General features: G+C 37.2%; 1 protein-coding gene across 2 annotated transcripts in view; it reads right to left on the reverse strand.

Annotated features, from left to right (window-relative positions):
- Positions 1-23,189, reverse strand: part of col11a1a (collagen, type XI, alpha 1a) — a 63,638-nt gene that overhangs the window by 27,129 nt on the left and 13,320 nt on the right. Inside the window, exons 5-37 of one of the 2 annotated variants that reach the window (XM_087788874.1) lie at positions 19,989-20,114; positions 19,038-19,130; positions 17,730-17,825; positions 15,682-15,960; positions 14,827-14,892; positions 14,695-14,736; positions 14,561-14,623; positions 13,937-14,011; positions 13,776-13,859; positions 13,269-13,325; positions 12,204-12,257; positions 12,035-12,088; positions 11,561-11,614; positions 11,433-11,486; positions 10,117-10,170; positions 9,727-9,771; positions 9,600-9,653; positions 9,478-9,522; positions 8,711-8,764; positions 7,943-7,987; positions 7,282-7,335; positions 6,742-6,786; positions 5,909-5,962; positions 5,769-5,813; positions 4,433-4,486; positions 4,241-4,348; positions 3,878-3,931; positions 2,704-2,757; positions 2,174-2,218; positions 2,000-2,053; positions 1,859-1,903; positions 496-549; positions 83-136 (exon numbers count right to left, since the gene is read on the reverse strand). In XM_087788874.1, the coding sequence (XP_087645000.1) occupies positions 83-136; positions 496-549; positions 1,859-1,903; positions 2,000-2,053; positions 2,174-2,218; positions 2,704-2,757; positions 3,878-3,931; positions 4,241-4,348; positions 4,433-4,486; positions 5,769-5,813; positions 5,909-5,962; positions 6,742-6,786; positions 7,282-7,335; positions 7,943-7,987; positions 8,711-8,764; positions 9,478-9,522; positions 9,600-9,653; positions 9,727-9,771; positions 10,117-10,170; positions 11,433-11,486; positions 11,561-11,614; positions 12,035-12,088; positions 12,204-12,257; positions 13,269-13,325; positions 13,776-13,859; positions 13,937-14,011; positions 14,561-14,623; positions 14,695-14,736; positions 14,827-14,892; positions 15,682-15,960; positions 17,730-17,825; positions 19,038-19,130; positions 19,989-20,114 (2,214 nt within the window). The remainder of the gene's footprint in view (positions 1-82; positions 137-495; positions 550-1,858; positions 1,904-1,999; positions 2,054-2,173; positions 2,219-2,703; positions 2,758-3,877; positions 3,932-4,240; positions 4,349-4,432; positions 4,487-5,768; positions 5,814-5,908; positions 5,963-6,741; positions 6,787-7,281; positions 7,336-7,942; positions 7,988-8,710; positions 8,765-9,477; positions 9,523-9,599; positions 9,654-9,726; positions 9,772-10,116; positions 10,171-11,432; positions 11,487-11,560; positions 11,615-12,034; positions 12,089-12,203; positions 12,258-13,268; positions 13,326-13,775; positions 13,860-13,936; positions 14,012-14,560; positions 14,624-14,694; positions 14,737-14,826; positions 14,893-15,681; positions 15,961-17,729; positions 17,826-19,037; positions 19,131-19,988; positions 20,115-23,189) is intronic. The other variant, XM_087788875.1, reaches the window with a different exon arrangement.

A 23,189-nucleotide genomic window follows, 5' to 3' on the forward strand; every position in this document is an offset into this window, starting at 1 on the left:
TAGACACTTTTAAAACGATTGAATTAAATCAAGGTGTTAAAAAGCAAAATTGAGAGCAAACAAATAAAGTTTTAAGACTCACGGTCTCGCCACGCTGACCAGGGTGTCCAGGCAGTCCATCCTTCCCGGCGGGTCCCTGTTAGAAAACAAATCAATATTCTTAGTATCTTTTATAAATCACCCTAAAGCCAGAATAAAAATGGATATCAAATTCTATAGGCCACATTAATTTTAATGTCCAACACTCACATAATCGTTAAACTCGGACTGAATAGAATATTTTAATTCAAGGGGGAACATCTAGCTCAGGACTCGGGGCCAAATATGAATCTGTCTTATCCATAAGTGGAAATTAGGATTTGCGTCCAGTCCCCCTAGTGAATATGAAGTAAGACGCGAGTTCAATACCAGTTAATGTGATTTAGAGGTGTGTATCATTGTGGGTCATTTATCTATTTTCAGATTGTACAGACATGAAACTGGAGGGTGACTTACAGGTGGTCCTTTTGGTCCTGGGAAACCAACTGAACCCTGAGGTCCTTGAGGTCCCTGTAGGAGAAAAAAATCTCGTCAGACAATGATTTATTCTGTTGAACTTGCTAAGCAGCTCCTGGTAAATAACCTAGTTAGTTATTTCTTGAGGGTGTTTGTCATGTAATTTATTTTTAAACATGGATAGCATAACAGTCAGCAAAACAAATTAAAAATAACTACAAAACATTATGATACCTTAGGTCGTTTATGGCTGGAATTGGGATTTATGTTTTATTTTTTTGTATTTATCTTTTCTTTAATCTTTTGTGTTTGAGTTTGACATGTTTTCATAAATATTGCTTTTAAACCGGACGCCTACTTTTGTGACCTGTGTCTCTATTTTAGGCTCCAACATGAAACAGTCATTTTGCTTTCACTGAGCCGCAAAATAAAGAACAGCAGGTGAAAACTCCGGTACATTCACCGGGACCTGCTGTTAACACAATCGTTCAGCGTGAAACTGACCCACAGCGTCTCGCCGCATGATGAGAAATTACATTTATACTGCGTACTTCATCAAAACCATCACAAGTTTGTACTCTAACCTCCAAGCCTGCAGCACCTGGTGTGTACCCATGTTTGTATAATGACAAAAGGACAATCATCTTTTACTAACTAAAGCATTTATGTGTTGGGATGAACCACAGGATTATTGTGTCCCCAGAACTGTATAGTACAGTTTATACTGCAATAAGTCAAATGATTTATCACAAGGGTATTCTGTAGTATCTGGTGCAAACACAACTCCAATGAAATAGACAGTAACAGCAAGAATATAGATGTATAAAGAGTTCCTGCACAGTGATGGAAGGCGTGTGTCGGATTGGAAGTGATCCATGCTTAATGATATGATGAAGAAAAAAATGAATTATTATTCATGATGGATCGAGAACTTTGAAGCGAAAGCCTTTGAAAAGAAGAAATGTATTGCTTGTTCCATCTATAAGCGGAGAAACTTGAACATAATATTGCAGGACATCAAAAGATGAAATTATAGCAGTGCTTTGTGCGGAAGGAAAATCATGGATCTCTCTACTGTTTGTGATCTTTGGCCGTTTGAACGCATCGTTGAACAACCGAGTTGCAATGTCAATGTTTATTAATAGGTTCCTCCAAAAATACAGCATATCAATATTCATGATGTTACTTCGATGGTAACAGAGGCAGGAACTTAGACAGATTGAGAAGAGGAGGTTAAGGAAATACAATGGCTTGTATCGCTTGTAAAAAACAAAAACAAAAAACAAGATACTTGCGTTGAAAAGTGCTATTAAATCAATTCATATATATTTTTCATATTTACAATGAATTAAACACAACTTACTCTCTCTCCAGGTGGTCCTGGTGGGCCGTCATTTCCAGATGTTCCCTACAAAATACAAGATCATACTAAATATTTATCCCTGCAACATTAGGGTTTTAAGTTTTATCTCAAGGACACTACAGGGGATGTCCGATTTCATACCTTTGGACCTGGTTTTCCTGTCGGACCTCTTGCTCCTCGACCTCCACGAGGACCCTGAAGACAATTGAACAAGATTTAAAATTAAAACAACGAAAGGTAAAACAAACATTTTGACAGAGATATAGTATTTGGCATTATTTAAATAAACAATTCAACCAATGGAATGGGACTCACTGTGGGACCTCTTTGACCTCTTGGACCAGCTTTGCCTGCAACACCCTTTTAATGGAAAACATTTTTGATTAATTGTTCATAACAATACAGAATAAGTAAAAAATTAAAAACAAAATAAAATAAATTGACCAAAAATAATATATAGAATAAAGCATAACAAAGTAGTAAAATAAACCCAAAACATACTAAAATCTAGTATTATTTAGATTGTTTTAAGATGTATACATTGATTAACATGCTACCTTTTAATTAACACAGTTGGAATTATTTTTGTTTTAAATTCACACTATACTAAATAAATAATGGCATAAATAGCTCACATATTGAAAGGACTTTACTATGGTTAATTTTTATTTCTCAGCTTTTGTTTACTGCAATATTGACTTAGCGTTTTATCTTTTTTCTTCGCATTAAATGGCCGCAGAAGAAGAATCAATTTACTTTTGTGCTGCCAAATAATGCGACCGTGATTCGCCTACACCAACAGAGACGCAATTGTATGTGTTTGTTGATATTCTTTTCTTATTTACCCTGGCTCCTTTTTCGCCGTTAGCTCCAGGGAATCCGGGGAAACCACTGGAGCCCTGTCAGGAACAGAGGGAGAGATGATTCATGAAACATGAGAGCGACCAAGACTACAGAGCTTGCATGGAAATGAAGACTCGTTTGTTATTCACCAATTTTATTTTAGGATTTTCTTTTTCTATATTGAGTTTCACAAATCGTGAACCTCTTGAGATGTTATCTGATGAGAATCTGTCGCTGTCTCAAATAAGCAGTTGTATTTCTTACACAGTTTAGATTTTCCCTGCATGAAATACAAATTAAATTATTGATTTGTGTGTGAGTCCATCATTAACCCACATGTTCTTCAGTAGCTGACTGTAGGTGTGAAAGTAAAATAAAGTTGTGAAAATGAAGCTAAAGATGCAAATAAAAAACAACAAAACGCTAATAATCTCATCATGAAGAACCAGTTTCTTTATCAAATCTCTAGACCAGTGGTTTTCAAGTGGTCCGGCTTTTGAACTCACAATCTTCATGACCCAAATCAAGGAAAAATTAAATTAAATGCACAAAATCCTGCGACATTCTGACAACGTATACACAATGAAAGCACTGATCCAAACGTATTTTACATACATGCGACATAATAAAACAATCAAGTCAAAAACTATGAAAAACACCATTTTACCCTAAAAATATCTTTAAAAAAGTATCTTACCACGTGCGTAGTACTTCATCACAGTATGCATTCAGAAGAAAAGAATATTAACATCAATAATGTTGCTATATTCTGACATGTATTTTTCTTCTCTTGGAAACCTCAGGCTGTTGGTGTGTTTAAAATGCTCAAAATATAAGAAGAATTTCCATCTAAGATTCAGCAAAGCTCTAGTGTTGTTGTAAACTCTGATAAACACTCCTTCATGACAGTCACTGCTAAGCTTGTTTTCTATCCTCCTATTTCCTTCCATCTTCACCTTCTGACGCTTCCACTGGTGTTTTAAAATAATAGAAACATTTCAACAACATTTATTACTGTTATACTTATGTAATGATGGACTTTGAACAGGTTCTCCTTGAATTATCTTTGACAAGAACCGTATTCAATCTGAAGAAATTCAGCTTTAAATAGCAGAACAACACGTCGACATCATGTCAGGACATCACAGGAGATATAACTTCGTCAAATGATTTTACCTTTGGTCCTTGTCTTCCTGGGTATCCGGGCAACCCTGGTACTCCAAGTTTACCCTGATGAGAACAACATAAAGTTGAGTATTTATAATAATAGCCATGAAAATAAAAACATTTTTGCCTCCAACTAGGATAAAGAGTCTTTGAATGGTAACAGTTTTGTGGGATTTTTTTTAATGTTTTTCTGTTTGCACAGATGTGAATAGCAATAACATTACTCTTTTCGATGATCAGAACAAAAAGTATTTTATAATATGAAATAGCAGTTTTATTTATATGTATTTAGGACACATTTTGATTTTACTTGTCTGAGGCTGCTCCACGAGTAAACAAAGCACTTCATGTATCATTTATCTATTTCATTACCTTCTCTCCGGCGGGACCAGCAGGACCTGACTCTCCGTTAGGTCCTGCACGTCCTTTCGGACCCTCGGGACCATCCTCTCCTCGCGAGCCCAGCATGCCAAGCTCACCCTACAACGCAAGCAGAAACTTTTAATATGAGAGAGAAGTGGAAAAAAAACCTACTTTTTTATATTTGCCATCTTAAATTCTTACCCGATCTCCTTTTAGTCCCATGTCTCCCTTGAACCCTGGGAATCCATCCTCTCCCTGCAACAAGACATGAACTTCATACACTGTTGTAAAATCATGTTGAACATGTTGATCATGTTGAATCTGAATTAATTCAGCTCGAGATTGGATATTCTGTCTGATGCTGGCAGTAACAAGCACTTCGTTTAAACTTGGGAGAAGTGCTGCCATCTGCTGGTTAACGTATTAAACACCATGTTCCGCTGTATCATTTTTAGCTCATTAATTAATGTATATTGTAATAACAAACTGTATCAGCAGAAACCTATTCACGTTTGTAAATTACCCTAATAATGACAACTATTTCGGGTATAAACTAAAACTGAAGGATGGATTTCTGGATGCTGCGGTTCAGCCCAAAGCTTTGAAGGGTCTGAAGAAAGTGACACTTCTTCTTTATAGTCTGTCACCTTTCTATGTTTTCTCCCCATTTGATGCATAATTCAGCAGTGAGCTTGCCTGTTGCCTGCAACTCTCATCACAAGGCCAGACACACACACACACACACACACACACACACACACCCCCACACACACACACACACACACACACACACACACACACACACACACACACACACACACACACACACACACACACTTGATGTAAGGCACATCCTTTATTCATGTCCCCCTTTTTCCTCAAGGCTTTATTTCTAAATATTCCACAATAAATTATTTAGCAAAAACCAATAAAGGTGTCGTCTTTGAAAAAAAAAAAAAAACGCAAAAGTTGCTTATCCAGCCTTGTGGTGAGGATGCTTTACAATTGGTCAAACAAGGACATCTATAGTACTGAGAGAAAGTTGGAGGAAAGTTTTTTTTTTGTTTGAGAAATTCCACAAGACTTATAGTGAGTATTATGATCCTGAAATCAAGTTCCATTTTATTTACTGATGGTTTTTATTTACAGATTTTTTTACCGATCTATTTCACTGTTTCAATGTGTTAAGGGTACTTAAATTACTGTTTATATTATATATTTTTACATTTGACATTTTATTTCAATAAAAAAAACTGTACTAATAATAATAATCTAATAATAACCTAATAATCCATTCTCTCCTTGAAATATGATATTTATTCTTCGTTATTCTAATAAAGGTTATACTAATTAACTACCTGGTAACTATTTTGACTGGTTTATAACCGAGAGGCAAACATTATCACATAAATCTCGGATTAGTGTTTTTAGAATCTACTATCTGGTTATACTAATGTAATACTTCCACATTATTAATGGTATTATTATTACAATTTTCATGAGTAAACATTAACCATTATTAAAGTGATATTCATACCTTCTCCCCCTTTCCGCCCTTCAGTCCTCGCACTCCATCGGCCCCCTGCAGGACAGGAAGCACATCAGCGGTCAAAGCAAATCATTCATCATTAATCGTGGTTCAGTTTAGTAACTGTTGGACAGGAATGATCCACACACCTTGACGCCGCGAGGGCCAGGATAACCGATGGGGCCCTGCGGACCAAATGGACCCTATTCGAGAGAGAAATGAAAGAGTTGTAAGTTTTCAACAATGATGCAAAGTTAATGATTTATTTATTTAAATGGATCTACTTTCCTTTAAACTACTTCAAAACATCTAAAATATGGTTTTAAGTTTGGCTTTGATGGCTTCAAGTTGAACATAAAACACATTAGTAAATGGTCTTGAAGAATATTTTACTAAAAGGTTTCTTTGTATTAATGCTGTCTGTTATATCTCATATCAATATGTATGTAAATCACCTTTTTTAACAGGTGTCGCTTTTTTTTTTACGTACTAGTGATTTGCTTAAACCTGCTCACTGAGGGTAGTTTTCTTCCCATCTAAACTCTTCTTCTTTATAGATTCACTCTTATTCTCAATAGATTTACATCTGAATGTAGGTTTGTGTATTAAGTAAGTTATTCCTGAAGGCTTAAAACATTCTGACATATTCATTTTTTTAATCTAAATCTCCTGTAACAGGCTTCGTGACACTTTTTAATAGCAAATAAGTCAAATATTCCTCAAGTTAGTTTTTGCTTTTCATAGGTATTTTTAATTGGTTGTATTATAAGATGAAAAATAGGTGATGACATTAGAGGTCCTAATGTTTAATGTTATTAATCTCAATCCTAGATTCATGGATTGTTTTAGTCGGTTCTCACGTCTTTATTTCAAAAGAGAGGTTACATATCAACCTGACAGCTTATTAAGTTCATAATGATTACGGTGACTTTTTGTATATTACAACATATTCATCAAATACACATTCAAAAGAGGCTCATACTTGAGATCCTTTCTCTCCGGTCGGTCCCTCTTTGCCAGGATGACCCTGTGAAACACCAACAAATATATGAAGACAGGTATGGATCGCTCACAAAGGTCTTCAAGCTAGCACAGCTCAGTTAACCATCTTGGCTTTGTAGACACGGTAAACATCTATTTTGTGAGGAACACTCGAAGATGGATGGCTGCTCATTAAAAGATCACTTGTGAAGTCCAGATGAAGGGTTTGATGGATGAGACTGAACGGACGGTCGTACGTGTGGAAACACTGATCAGCAAACACCTCACGGGCTCAGACTGAGGTGTGAGGTTAGAGCAGACCAGGCGTCTCTGAAGCCTGAGGGCCGCTGAACATCTCTCAGGATGACCCGGGTCACACCCGCCATAACTTAACTCCACCTCACAGATGTTAGGAGGTGATGGAGGTGATTTAATTCCGAGGTAGTATACATCCCATAGATACATTATCATTTCACAAGATGATTCAAATGTTATTTGTATGTTTCTCTCTCAGTCCAATAACAAGGATTAGTTTACATACCGGGGGTCCATCAGCTCCAGGTAACCCAGCCAGACCAGATCTTCCTCCGGGTCCCTGAAAAATAAAAAAACAACTTCAATAATGCATTGAAATCAAGCATGTATGAAACTTTTAGTGATGTTTTTTAGTTCAAATGTATCGTTTTATTCATATGATTATACTAGATTTTAGTTTTCTATATACAGAATTGTTTAAATATGTTTTATCACTAGTTTAAACTTGAATTTGATTTATTAATTAATTTGTGCATTTATTTGTATGTATATATGAATGTTTTTGCTGCAGTTTTTCACGCAGATTTTTTAAATATATCTATATATATATAAAAAATAAGCATTTATCATGTCCATGTAATCATGTTTCACATTTTCCCAAATGTAGAGAAAGACTTGCAAGATATACATGTTCTGCATTATTTTCATTGAACCATGTTACAAAGTAATTATAGATGAATATTTAATATTGATTAAAATACTAACTAGCCAAGTTAGAACAAAATATCACTTCATTATTATGTTTATCTTTATTATTAAAGTATCATTTATTATATATAATTATACAATGAAAATGCAGTTTGTTGACTATGATTCCTTTAAAACCTCCTTTTAGGTTGTTTTTTTTTGTTATTTTTTATCATTTTAATATCATTAAAAAAACATACTTTTTCACCGGGTGGTCCAATTGGGCCTTGGGGACCAGGAAGACCCTGTAGGGAGAAAAAAAAGAATGAAAATGGCAGTTTGTTGATAAAGTAACAACGATAAGAAAATAACTGACAGTTGATTCTATAACCTCATCAATCGTTATTGTTGTTTTACCTCCAAATGTAACCGTAATTGTTCAGTAAATAAAGCACCAATGATCAGTCTCTGTGCACGTTTTTCCTTAATTCAGCCACCGAGCGTCTATAAGCGTGTGTGCGTCGAGTAATTCAAGCACTTGAAGCTTGTCCCGACAGGTGTGGCGGCGCTGCAGGAATTCCAGCGACATGAATAAGCTGCTTTCAAATGAATCGACCTCGACCCCCCCCCCCTCCCCTCCTCCCAAAGATAAACCCAGCAGAAATATTTTGGAGAAGAAAAAAAAGGGGAAGTGTGTGTTTAGGTTTCCCCCACACAGGAAGAGAGGTGCGAGACACGTGCGGCGCTGCCAGGCATGCGGATGCAAATTGGGACGTCACATCTCTAATGATCATCTGTATTGACGTTTGTTGTGTTGGTTTTCTCCACAGATGTTCAACTGTCGATGTAATTACTCTAGAAAAAAATGCATATGGGCTTTGAGTTCGATGCCAGGGAATGAGCTGGAGTTCCAGTGGAGACAGGTTTTTTTTTTTTTTTTAAACAAGCGTGGATATTTTTTGTGAGACGCTTCGACCTCTAACATCTGATGCCATCGATGAGAGGACGGCGAGAGTTATTCCACTCACCTGTGTCCCGGGGATTCCCTGCTGACCGGGTGGTCCTGGTTCTCCTTGTGGTCCCTTAAAAGAAAAGAATAAGTTGATTAAAGCCTACTTTAAAAAAGAGGCATTTTAGTCAACATTTTAGATACAATGTTTTTTATGAGTGTAAAGGTATAAAAACACGATGAAAAAAAACACTTAAGATATTTATAATAACTTCATTTAATAGTTAATTTTAAAGTTTAATATAGTTTCATCTGACCCCTGATATGTATTTGTAGTGACCTTATATTTTATATTGACGATACAAATGATAATACTTGGAATTTCATTGAATATTTATATTAAAATGTAAAATAAGTAAATATAATTAAATAATATTAAATATTAAATGCTTGATTTCTGATTGCAATCATTTACAAAGGGTCTCTTAACTGTATTTTCTGTCAGTGACTAAGTCAATGTTAGTTGTACTCAATGTGAAAGTGCTGATTCCGCAGAGACATTTATAGCATGTGACTTCTTCTTCTTCTTCCATTATTCTATTTAACTGCGTTTACTGGGATTTTGTCGTAAAAACGTTGAGGTACCACTTTTACTTGCGGGTAGAAAACGACGTCATGACTCTCACATGAACCTTGACCTCCGAGCTGTGAGTTCTCAAAGAATTTTAAAAGCTTATACAAGACACGGGGAGGTTTAAGAAACTGTCAAACACAATTTGGGAAGACTCGTCTCACACTCCTCTCTTAAGCTGTACATTGAACACTAAAAAACACTTTTCATCTTACCATGTTTCCTTTCGGACCGGAAGGACCGTCCACTCCGGCAACACCCTGTGAAAGCACAAACGCATGAGAAAACGAAACGTTAAACAGTTTGTATTATTGTATATAAAGAATAAAATACACACGGGAGATCCGGGCGGTCCTGGCGGACCCCTAGGTCCAAGCAAACCTCTTGGCCCCTGTTGAGGATGAAGCAATATTTTTATAATCATCTCAGAAGTTAAACTCCATCGCTATCAAACTGAGCCTCACACTCTCGCCAGCCAATCCTCGAGGCCCGACCTCTCCATCCTCCCCCTGTGTGGACACAAAATCACTCAATATTGCAATAATTCAAACTTTAATAACATCAACATGATAATAATAATAATAATAATAATAATAATAATAATAACGTCATGATTTAGAACTTCAGTCCACATTAAACATGTATAGATTTAGTGATGTTCAGAGAGGGAAAGTTGGGGAGGCAGAGGAGGAGGGGTTGGGGTGGGTTGGGGGGGCATTTCAACAGGGGTTAAAGGTTAAGTACAAACCCTCCTCCTCACTTCTTCAGAGCTTTTAACCTGCTGCTGCAGCCGTGAGGCTAGCTCGAGGGCTGCAGCTGATGGAAGTGAACACGGTGCTGCTTCAATAACTTACTCTCTGGCCGTCCTCTCCCGGAGCTCCCACGGGTCCCATCGAACCTTGCTCCCCCTGGATGAGACACAAAGATTCAAGACATGAGACAGAAAATAGAAGAAAAAAAAAACATTTAAAATATTTCTTAATATTATATATTAATTAAATTCCAGACAATATATGTTGTGATACTTTTTTTTGTCTATCTTTAAATATTTTTTGAGAATGTAGTGATTAAGTAGATTGACAGCCAGATACATTTTTGATTCAGAAATAAAGAAATAAAGCTATTAACTGAATGACTAATTATAAGATAAAATCATCATGTATGTATCCCTTTTTATTTCATTCATAATATTTAAATATTTGTAGAGCGCTGTTTAAGCACTTTGTGACCCTTGTGTGGAAAAAGCGCTCTACAAATATAAATTACTTACATACTTACTTACTAATTATAAGATAAAATCATCATGTATTAATGCCTTTTTGTTTCATTCATAATATGTACATCTATTATTCTCTAATGCCACCACAAAAACATGCTGTGTTGTGTTTTAAAACAGTGGCAATAAGAAACGTCTGAAAAAACAAGATTTTTTTTTACTGATTTCAGTCAGTATGGTTAAAGATCATACTATAAAAAACAAATGAAAAAACAAAATTTGTATTAATGTCTTGTTATCAGCATTTTAGCTCTCCACCCTTAGCACAAATGCTAACAGGAGTCTGCGTGAAACAAGTCAACAAGTGTTGACAGAATATAATATCTGTTTTTTAAATATCATATTATCATGTTTTATTGCCTTCCTGGTGCGAAGAAAATCTGGCTATAGACTTTTTAGGAAGCTTATTTGGAACCACAACACAATCTGGGATTACTAGTTGATTTACAAAAGAAAAGAAATAGCAAATTAATTTTGAAAACTTGAGGAAATAAATGATGATTATCTGGCTTTTGCAAATCTGTTGGTAGTGTTTGATGTAGCCACAATGTTGACGTATAAGCTTTTTATGATTTCTGAGTCAATTAGTTTCAGGCAATGATTTAAAAAAAAAAACTCACTGAACTGAGTTAATGTTACTTAAATATAAACCAAATATATTAAATTAAAAAGTGTATTTTTTTGTTTTAATAATGGCAACATTTAAGGAGATTAAATTCGGTTCCAAGTCCAAGGTTAAGAAAGATTTGTCCTTCAGCACATTCTGGTTAATGATAGAAGACGAATATTAAAACTTCAATTACGACTGAAGTTTTCCAGTGAGGGTGAGATTCTCCATTCAGCGTATAAACTTTCGAAAGCAGAATTGAGAGTTGTTGACATAATAACACTCACCCTGTGTCCTTTTTCACCGGGTAGTCCAGGAAGTCCGTCAAAACCTCGGTCGCCCTGATCAAAGTCAGAACAAATTATATTAAAGATGAAAAGACAGCTTCGAATTTATTAGTTATTAGCAAATGTACCTTGGAACCAGACTCGCCAGGCATCCCTCTGGCCCCATCGGCTCCAGAGCGTCCCTGAAAACCAACCAAATTAAAAGAGGCTTGTATCATTCCTGTAAAAACAACTCGACAGGATAAAGTTTTGCTTGTGCAAAGTACAAAAACACCATTTTTTCCACTAATAAATAACTTTATTTGTTTCAGCATCTTAATAGCTTGACTTCTATGTGACATTAAACGTGCCACGTCTATCGTCATTTCTCCTCGGTTGGCATTTTCAGACAGATTAACCAGCCGTTCATTGATCCCACAATTGAAAGCGGGGCAGGCTTCTAAGCACATATCAAGCAAATGTTTGTTGGACTGGAAGTAAGCTGCTAAGCATTCAAGCAGTGGCTCGAAAAAAAAACACACACAAAACAACAAGCACACACACAACTATGTGAAATCACAAGCAACAAAATCTGAGAGAATGGGGTCAGTGAGTTCACTCACTCTTTTGCCAGATTTTCCAGATTGTCCCGCAGGTCCCTGAACGCCACGTGGCCCCTAGAGAGAGACAAGAGGACCCTTTCAGACGTGAACCCCTTGGACAGCTACTCCGTTGATGTAAGATATAATAACAGGATATTTATTTTATCACTGAGGTGTTCATTGATCTCACCTGAGGACCGTGGTCTCCACTGTCGCCTTTCAGTCCAGGGGAACCATGAAGACCCTGCAGAGAAGGAGGGAGACAGTGACTAGTGTGTCACTATTTGAGAGACAAGCGCTTCATTCTCCTCTTCAGACAGATTATAAAAGTAAACAGCAGATGGCGACGTCGAGCCTCAGATATGCACGCAGGCTCTCTAAGTTCCTAAAAGCTTCCTTCACTTTTCAGCTTCACCATTAATACTTGTTCATGTCTTGTCTTTACACGAGCTGAACTAGTTTTGACAAAATGACTCGTTTTTTTTATGATGAAATCTAAATTCTTGATAAGGAAACCATACATTGGTAAGGTAAGGTAAAACTTTATTGATCCCTCAGAGTCACAAAATACAAATAAAAAAACCTTCTCTTCAATTTTCTTTAGGTTAAAAAAAATTACATTTTTTTTACAGTAATTATATTTGGCCTTATGCATGAGAGGGCGATAGTACAGAGGCTAATTCTCTGTGACATTTTCTCTGGATAAATGGTGGATCGTGTGTCAACAGGCCCAAAGGTAATAGAAGGGGAGGTGGGGTGTGGAGGGGTGGGGTTGTGGACCCACAACAGACTGAAATCTGTTCTGGCAGCTGGCAGGGCTGACGTAGTACAGACAACCTGTACATCCAATTGACAGCATGTGCTGACACAGCATTTTGTAAAAAAGAATGTGTTAAGCCTGAATTTTTTTCCCGATATTATTAGTATTTTCTGTAAATGATCCAAACTTATTTTTCCCCTCACCTCATTTATCAAAAATCAGTTAAATCACACTTCCAACAAAAGTTGCCACCTGCATTAAATTAACCTTTTTCAAATTTTTGGTTATTTATTTGGGTTAATGTGAAAAGTGTTCTCTCTACGCTTTATATTATTGTTGTGGTGACGGTGAATTCTTTTTAAATCATAATACTCAATCAATAATATTTAAGTGAAATTCAGTCATGCTGTGTTGGTAAATACAGACATATTTCTTTTCAATAATAAAAGATTTTGGTTTGGTTTAAAAGTGTTAAACAAGAGCCAAAATACCCACCACAGGACCAGATCTTCCGGTCAATCCCATTGGCCCTGGTGGTCCCCTCATGGCAAGCTGCAGTCATAAAGAAACTGTTAGTACACTCATTATTATTACTTATATCTAGTAAAGATAAGTGGATGTATTATTTAACAATCACTAAACATTTTATCTTTGTCATTTTTTTGCCAAATTAAATTCCTATTCTCTCGCAAACATAAGCCTGTCTCTTACACCTGTTTGCCACACGCAGTTCACAAGTATTTTTAAAACTCTCAGTCTCTGTCCATCTGTTCAAAGAGTCCTTTTTTTATGTTGTTGCTCCTCAGCCAGCCTGGCATGTCTCCTTTTAGTTCTGCAAGGCCAACCGAACCCGGTGTAGCTCCCTCCTCCCTTCCCTCGCTCGAATACTGTCCACCGTCCCCTGTGGCGTGAGGCTGGCTGGGTTGGGGGGCAGGGGTTTGTCTCGCTGCTTTATTTTTCTTTCTCCTGTCAGTGTCTTAAGTGTAAGTCCGGTCCACTCACTCTAGCCTGGGAGAGGATTGCCTGAGCCTGGGCTTCTTGGGCCGACACCACTGGACCCTTCTCACCATCGCCCCCGAATCGGAACTGTTGAATCACAGGCGGAGGGTTGATATGTTTGTGACTCATGTTGACTTGTAAGTCTGATGTAGGCTTGTACTTACGGGCAGCATCAGCATGGTACCTGGTGGTCCTGGTACACCATCGGCACCGGGAAGCCCGGGTCGACCCGTAGGACCCTGGAAGTACAGACGTGATGCATCAACTTCAGGGGAAATACATTTGACCATACAAACGTTGACCATTCCAGAATTCATTTTTAGCATTTAAATCCACTTTGATCTTGACCCGGTGCCAGCGCACACACCCAGCTATATATAGGTGCAGTAAAAGCGGGAGGGGTGTTGTTTGTTAGCTTCATTAACATGCACTCCGCCTCCTCCGACCGGAGCACACAGACGGACCCTGTCCATCTGTAAGCCCACGCTACTGTCTCCGGTCCAACACAAACATCCCTTCCCATGAAAGCGCATGTTTGTGTGTTTTCACAACTGCAGTGTGTGGAAGGCATAGAAAAAACAACTGTATGGGATTGAGCGAAGTGAGCCGTGCAATAATGTCAACGTGTACTGCGAAGTGGTCGACAATGAGATTATCAGTGAGACGGTGAACATATTGAAAGTGTACTATAACTAACTATACGTTTGTAAATGTTAAGAAAAATGGGAAAACTTAATTGGAACTGATGATGTTTGTTCAAACCATTTGTTTTCTGGGATAAAACTCACTCTTTCACCAGAATCTCCAGCAGCGCCTGGAGGGCCTTGAAGTCCAGAGGGTCCTGGAAGACCCTGAAGAAGAAAAAGGTCAATTAGCCCAAAATCCAGATATAAACCTTAGACGGACTGAGATTGACACTCACAGCTGGGCCACTGGGTCCGGGTGGTCCTTCAATCAGCATTCCCTTAAAGAAGGCAAACACAATGACAAACATGAAGTGAAGCTAAACCAATGTTTCTATGAATTTGGAAAATAATTCCAAATCAAATCTTACAGGTTCGATCACGGCAGGCTCGCCCTTCTCTCCCTTCTGGCCGAGTGCTCCGCCCACTCCAGCAACCTGCATTTAAAAAAAAAAATGGCAAAAAAAAAGTGACATTCCAATGACTGATCAATGAAAGTCACTTGCGTTGTTGAGAAAGTAGAGCTGAGTGAACCTTCTAGAAGAAATGTTAATCACAAAGTCAGCCATGCAACAAAAGAGAATGGAATCATTGAAGAGGTGCACTACTCTAGCACACGTGGAGAGTGAATGTAAAGAAAATGATGGACTATCCTTAAGATAATATACTGTAGATATTGTTTCATTAATTTAACATTTGCACAATCCACCCGAATCCAATCATAATACACATCCCAACTGAGATAAATGTACTAACTCATCAATGCATATTTATTTAAAGAATGAACTTAAATAACAAGTAAGCATAAATTAAAAGCATGAATCGAATTGGAAGTTCAATCATCAAAAGGGAGATGCTAGTGAGATGTTGTTATTTGTCTTCTTCTAATATCAGTTAGTACTGTATTACTGAGAATGTCTAAGATATAAATTCAAAGAGTGTTTCACTGATACAGGACTATACGGACTCAGCAGATGTTGGTTGTAGTAGCGATAAAAAAAACATTTGTGATCGCTGAGAAAAAGCTAAGGGATAAGATTCACATGGAAAAGTCACAACTATGCATGCATTAATGAACGTTCACTTCACCAATTAAAACGACTGACAAATAAACCCTTCAAGATGAAAAACCATGCTAATGACTCATTTTCTCGACGAGAAGAATGAGTCCCTGCACATGCACACACCCCCAGTAAATCTCCAGGCTCTCCGGGTGTGATACTTACGGCGCTCTCAGATATGTCGGTCTCAGCGGCAACCCCAGGCCCCAACTCATCCTCAGAGTGTCCCGTGGGTGTTTGGTGGGCTTTACCATACTCGTCATAAGTCCCATAATCATACAACCTGTTGTCAATCTCGCCCAAGTCATACTCCTTAAGATCATACTCCTTAAAGTCATATGCTTCTCCACCCGTGTTGTCCACTCTTTCTGGGACAACGGTGGGTTCCGGGGCAACGTGCGTGGCCTCGGTGAAATAATCTGCGACAACTTCCTCCTCCAAAGTCTTTGGTGGATAGAGAAGCAAGGAAGGCAATGCAAGCAAATAAAAAAAGTATCATTAGTTTAATCACGTCAGTCGTCTATATCAGCTGCAGGTAAAAATGGTGACACCTCATTTAATTTAGGCTTCAAATCAAAAAGTAGATTTATTGCTGGATCATAAATAGGATAAATGCAGTGTCACCATTTTAGCAAAAAAAAAAGGGTATGAAGTTATCGTCTATCAGACCTGTTTGCCTTTTCTGTTGCTCTTCCTTGGCAGAGAAGCAGCAAGAGAAATGGTATTAACAGCTTCTTCATTTACCCGTAAAAGCACTTTAGCATGAAAAGCATATTATTGAATATGATTGTGAATATACAGTGTGAAACCAAGCGAATGAAAATCACACACATCTGTATATGGCAATCGAAAGCAAATGCTTGCTTTTTTCAATACCAACCTGGAGTAACCACTGCTGACTCGGCCTCACGGAAGATAAAGGCGTGACTATAAGAAGTGTTGCTTTTATATTCACGTCAATTATCTTCGCTATCAACTGGCTTTCATCTATTACGATCATAGTTTGTCAGTACAAAACCACTGGCAACTAGTAATCATAAGTCATCAACACAATTGAAGCTGATAAGCAGATAGCTTGCCATGAAATGGTGCAATAGTAGAGGAATGTTGTCATAGTTAACAAGTTTTAACCATGTTCAAAGCAGCAGATCTCTGCAGAGCAAATGTTTTTTCTAGAATGAATCTTCTCAACACACCAAGAGAGCTTTACTGCAGTTATAAGTCAAATGCTAAAATGTATACTTTCAACTTTGGGCATACTAGTTGATCAAAATTAAAACTCTTTTTAGCGATGTCGCGTTTTCATTTTCGTTGCTATGCCAACATCCATCGAATTTACTTGTTTTTGGTATCCATTGGATTTATTGGCTATTGTAGTTTAAAATATTCAGTTTGGATAAGTTTTACTAGGTAATATTACTTTATCACGGGACATGAGAAAAAATCGATGACAAAGTCGTAGAGTGTAAGAAATGTCTATCACACTATTGGGGGTCTTCAGTTACGCTCCCCTGGCCCCTCCACCATCATGTGTATATAACATGTACTTCCTGGTATCTTTCCCAAATAATAGTCATGGCATCATCAAGAGGTAAAAATGAAGACACCTTTTGTCTGATTCTAAATTGGGGAAACACAAGTTTAAGTACCGTTTGATGGTTCACAACAATGATCAACATATTTTATTTAAAGTGATGAAATATTAAAAGAAACCACCAAATTCAGTCATACAGTAAATCTACAAACTGGTCGTCTGTTGTATTTACGTTGGACTACTATCATCTTGGATGTTTTTTAACCCATTCCCCATTATCTCCGCTGACATCGAGCAGTAACGATTACACACAGAGCCCCTTTTGAAAAAAAAAAGTTTAACTTTACCATGTCCCGTGATGAAACTAATCCAATCAGAATACCGCTATAGTACACTACTCTGTCGAGTACATGTTTTTTTTTATCATGGTTATTATCTTTTTTAGCTCAAATGACTTCAAGGTGAGTTTTTGTTGTTGTATTACGACATCACAAATCAGTCGTGTGCTTCAGAGCATATAGCAGAAATAAAATAAAGCAACACCAAATTCCAAAGACACATTGAATGTGCAATTGTGTCTTTGTCATTTTTCCTACTGGTCACCTTGTTGGGTCAAAAGCTTCCTGGAAAACAATGTCTGAATAGAATTTAGTGAACAAGAATGAAAATGAAAAATTACCTCGTATGGTCCATCCGTGCCAAATGGGGCCTGACTTTGAGTATCATCTACAGTTCCGTAGTCATTGTCTGTATTGTAATCTCCTACATTGTTTATCTGAGTCATGTTGAAAAAAGGAAAAGAAGAATAAAGCAAGGGTTAGCATACGCTTTCAAATAGAGGTTGTCTATTAGAGGATGTGGGAAGCTGACTACAACTACTAGAGGTTAGGGAGCTCTCGGCCGGCCATCACAGATCTTCCATTCAAAACTTGAGGCAGGAAGATCTTGATGGCGCTTGTTCTTTTGCTTCAGGTGAACGTTTACCCTAAAACTGCCTCTGTGTCGTGCCGGCGCTGTGGCCTGGTAGCCATGCATCGGTCTCTTCTTCTTAGCAGCAAACTTTTTTGCTGGGGATTTTTTGGCAGCCAAGTACTTTAAGGGCCTGGCCTTAGTTTTGCTAACGGACTTTGTGGTCCTCTTCTTTTTCATGGAGACACTACGTTTGGTTCTCTGGAAAAGGTTGCGACCCCGAAAAAAAACAAAAAACACCAAGACAAACATGGAACATGTAAAGGTTGAAATGACTTTAGAAAACAATCAACGCTGTTACATTTCACCATTTCTAGCAGGACTACTTGGGCCAAAATAGATCATTTTTTTAAAAGCCAAATTGACCAGAATGACGGTTGAATAGTCCGGCAGAAAGAGTGAAATGTAGCAACCAATTAATGGACCTTATTTGTAACATTTTGGGATCGGGCTGCACAATAATCTTAGCAGTTACTAAACATGCATGCAAAAGTTAACTGTGTAGAATGACCAATTGAGTTAGAACCATGACACAATAAGTCAGAAGTAACTGAGTATAACTCCATTTCCTGACAACGTGCAGCCCTTAAATAGACAACCTGCTGCTAAAATATAATGTACAAATACAGGACAATAGTTCAAAAGGTACATTGAAATGTTTTGCTCTTCAGCAGTCTCTTTAAAACGTGAACAACAATATGCTTTAGTAAATACTTTTACTACTTGAATACAGTTACAATCTCGTTTAAATGATTTAAAAAGATGCTGAATTGCAAAGAAATGCTTCAAGCAGAAAGCATTCTCTGAGTAAGAGTAGGCAGCAGCCTGACATACACTTATGTTTATCTGCACAGACCATAATCCGTCTATCTATCTTTGAAATTTGAGGAAAAAAAAGACCAAATAGTTACCAAAATTTAACCAAAATGAAGCAGCTGTGATGTGCATGTAAACATAACAATGAGAAACAGACAACACGACAAACAGGTGGAAGACACGAAAGACAGCATTTCATTACCTGAGGTTCTGAATACTCATCGGTGGGAGCGATGTCTGTTGCTCCTTCAGAGTAATCATAGAACTGAGAGTAATCTAAGTCGTCAGTAGTGTACTGGAGGGGTGGAAAAGGGGAGATAGAAGAGAAGAGAGGGGGGAAGAAAAGGTGGAAGCGTTAGCACCAGGTCGTTAATATCAGCAAAAAAAGATGATCCAAAATGATGCATCATCATGTGCTTGAGCCAACCAAATAATCCTACATTATTTGTTTCCATAATAACAGTAAAAAACAGTTTGTTTTTTTTCCCATTCATCACACATGTGAATGAATATAGCTCAGGTAAAGTTGCCACATAGAGTAACTTAAGTATTTGTTTGTTTGTTTATCTGGGACATACCAAGTTCAACTACTTAGAAATATACTTACTTAATAAACTCTTTTGGTTAAGAGCTGTATATTTCAAAATATCAGCGGCCAGCTGGATCTATATATCTTATCTTTTATTTGTGTAATAAAATGACCAAATTACTATTTATCTGTACAGTAAAATTCAACATACTTTGGAAATATATAATATAAATATATATATATATATATATATTTATATATATATACATAGAGCGAGAGAGATATTTAAAGTCCATTTCAAAAGTTTATTCATATTAAACTTACCTTTACTCCTTTTATTTATTAGAGCAAAATAATGTATCTAAAATAAAATCTATCAGCTTTACTTATAATAAACATACTAGTTAAATGATGTTAAATTTAGTTTAATTCCTCAATTTGTTTAAGACCATTTAAACGGTTTTGTGTGTCCAAATTTCAGTATTTTCACATTTGGACACACGTTTGTCCAGTGACACCAGCTGGATCTCAACAATGACATCACCAACACAGGACCAAATAATTGAATATTTAGATTCTAAATTGAGTTCATAAATGTCCTGTAGCTGCCTGTAGGTTGCTGACCTCGTCCTCTGCCTGCTGAGCCTGCAGAGATTCACTGTGGGGGGTGTCACAGTCTGTGCTGTAGTGTTCACAGTAGTCGTACGCTGCCTTGGGATCAGCCACGATCAGAAGCTGCTGGATGTCACCCTGGAAAGAATAAAGACAAAAATAATCTTAGATGAAGACAGAAGCCAGAGTAGTTGTCAGCTTGTATCACAGCAGATGAACATGTTGCTGTGCACTTATGCAGTCTGGAGTCAAATCCCCCCCCTTGTCTGATTAAACACCTCGACAAACAAACCCCTAAGTCCACGCTTGTGTTGTGCTGGGGAAGAAGTTCAGACGGGGTGGAAATTATTATTATCAGTCATGGGATTTAACCTGAGGATATCAAATACACATTTATTTTCCAGACACACAAACACCTGGTGTTGGTGCTTGTGGCAAAGCAGAAGAGTTCACCGGTGATGACAGAAATACGCTTCAAATTAAACATGTGCGAGTACGCCCAACGGCTGTTATAGAATCAGAACCTAACGGTATATTATATTCATCATTTATTTTATTTTATATTGCAGCCACAACAGTTCACTATCAAAAAGGGAAACAATAGGGATGAAAACGTCTCGGTCAGTTTAAAAAAAAAAAAAGAACATTTTTTAAGTTTAGGAAAAGATAAAAATAAAAAAAACAATAAACAAAGGCTTAAATTCTTGAGAATATAAAACAGGAAGGAACAGAGACTGGAGAATCCGAGACGTGGTCGAGCAAAAATCCTTTTAAACCACAATGGTCGCCATGTTTAGGACACCACACGGCTTGACACGAGGCCAACACTGTCCTCGAACTTGTTTTTGCTCCCACAGCCAAAAAACACAGCTCGCTGCAGGAGAGGGATCACACTGTCTCCGGGTTCGACTCTGAAAGTTCTGCAGAATTTTAAAGAGAAGAAATCTTCCTGAACTAAACCAAGTGTGTAGGATATGCTTATGAATACTTAGAAATACACAATTGGCAGAGGAGTAAAGGGAATCGAACAAGCTGCAGCAGGTCAGGAGTGTGTTTTCTCTCCCTCGGTGAAACCGTGACAGGAAGACTTACTTTAAACATCCATGTGCTACAGCTTGCCCCATGTGATCGACGCATAGCCATCGATCAACATCTCACATCACAGTCTGACAACCAGAAGAGCCCTCGCTGTGAGCCTCACGCTGTACTTGAATGGAATGCAACTTTAAAGAAAAGCCCTGGGAATGTTTGTAAAAAACACCTTTTTGCTTGTAAACTTTTATTGACTCTCCCTTAAAATAACTTTCTAAAACAATCTTCTTTTATTATAAACGTCATTTTGTTGTCGCAATGTGTCACAATAAGTATTAATTATATTATATTATAAACAGTTGCTAAATCACTTTCCACGTACACACTTTTTTAGTAAGTTACTTTTTTTGTTTAATTACATTACTGAAATAATTTTTTTTAGCTTATTTGAGGGTGAATAAGTAAAGGTAATATTACCTAGAGGTAATAATAAAAGTCTGATTGTGGTCAACTTTAGCCCCAATGCTAATAATGCTAAAATATAAATGCATAGATTTGCATGGTCATAATAAAAAAAAAAGCTTTAGAACAAAACAGTGACTAGTGATACTACTAATGTATACAAAATAAGTTCTCACTAATATTTCAAAAGCACTAAGCTTTCAAAATATGTTCTGTAACAAGTGCCTGCATTTAGTTAAGTTAGATGATTATGTATGGTAAAAAAAAACAACCTTACCACTTTGTGTTTGTAAGTTATAAACAAAAACATAAGATAATTTAAACCTCAGCATCATTTTGGGTTGACAAGCTTAAACATAAGTATAATTTCCTTGTTCTATTAGAAAAACTATTAATGAACAATTTCAGAAAGCTTGATGAACAGTAAAAAACATAGATAATAATCTTTACATTAAATACTGCATTCAAACAAGAATGTTGAGTGACTATAGAAACTGTGCATGTTTTTAACCCTTGTGTTATCTCAGGGTCAAGGTTACCCGGAGGCCCGAAAACAAGTGTGTTTTCGGTATCCCTTGACCCCGAAACAAGACAAGGTATACCACAAACACATTTGTTTTTAGGCCTTTGGGTCTCTTCGACCCTGAGATAACACGAGGGTTAACAACTGAGCTGATCTATTAGCTCATGCGTCAACATGAGACCAACACGGTAAATAAGACTCCATTGACAAGCTTGATGACTAGCTTTGGTGTGAACAGTTCTTCAGCGCCATCCTAGAGGGAGTCAAGTTACAGACTTGCCCGGCTTAAGAGAGGACAGCTGGGATGGTAAAAGATGTTTAGTGGAGGGAAACACCTGGGCAGAGTTACGCTCAGGTCCCGTGTCTGTCTTCCATTGTGAAGCCATACATTAAAGCCTGGAGCAAAATCAGGACTCCACTATAAGGGCTTCTTGGCTATCTCACCAGGCTGACACAGGCCAGGGAGGTTGTGTGTTAAAGACCGCCGGGTCAGAGGTCAATGAGAAAAGAGAAGCTGAAAAAGAGAAGTGGGGGTCAAGATCAACAGCTGAGAGCTTGTAAAATAACACTTGAATTTTGAGGGCCATGATGTTGACGTTGAAGTCAAGTGTCCACATGAATATTCACACCAAAATCAGATGACAAATCGAAATCACCATTTTTAGTTGGCTGTGCTAGCTCGGTGCAAAATAAGAGGTTACAGTATAACCATTTATTTAAGTTTAAATCCTTCACATTCTACTTCAAATTCAGTTTTAAATGAATATAACAATTGCTTTACTTTTTTCGCTTTAGTGTCTGACTTAACTTGTGAAATATTATTAAGAAAAATAATTATAGCAAAAGTCACATTAGCAGGAACACGTCAATGCTGCTCAATGAGCAGCAGTCAGTCAGCAGGTCCACAGCGACTCATATCGATGCACGATCTATAGCTCAGTAAATCTATTCGTAATTAAAAGCCACATTGTATAAAGAAAGATTGGGGGAAATACCATGAATATATACAAAATAACTGATAATATTATATATAATTTAGGTTTGAAAATATTGGCATTCCAAGGGTTGAGTATTGTATCTGGATCTCTTATAATTTATTTAATGGAATTAATAATGTTGTTTTTTTTGGTTTGCTTTATTGGAGTGCTCAAATATACATTGTAGTTACAAATGTATTACATTGGGAAAGTTCAAAT

This window comes from Callionymus lyra, chromosome 4 (assembly GCF_982586985.1).
Source record: "Callionymus lyra chromosome 4, fCalLyr1.hap1.1, whole genome shotgun sequence".
NCBI lineage: Eukaryota > Metazoa > Chordata > Actinopteri > Syngnathiformes > Callionymidae > Callionymus > Callionymus lyra.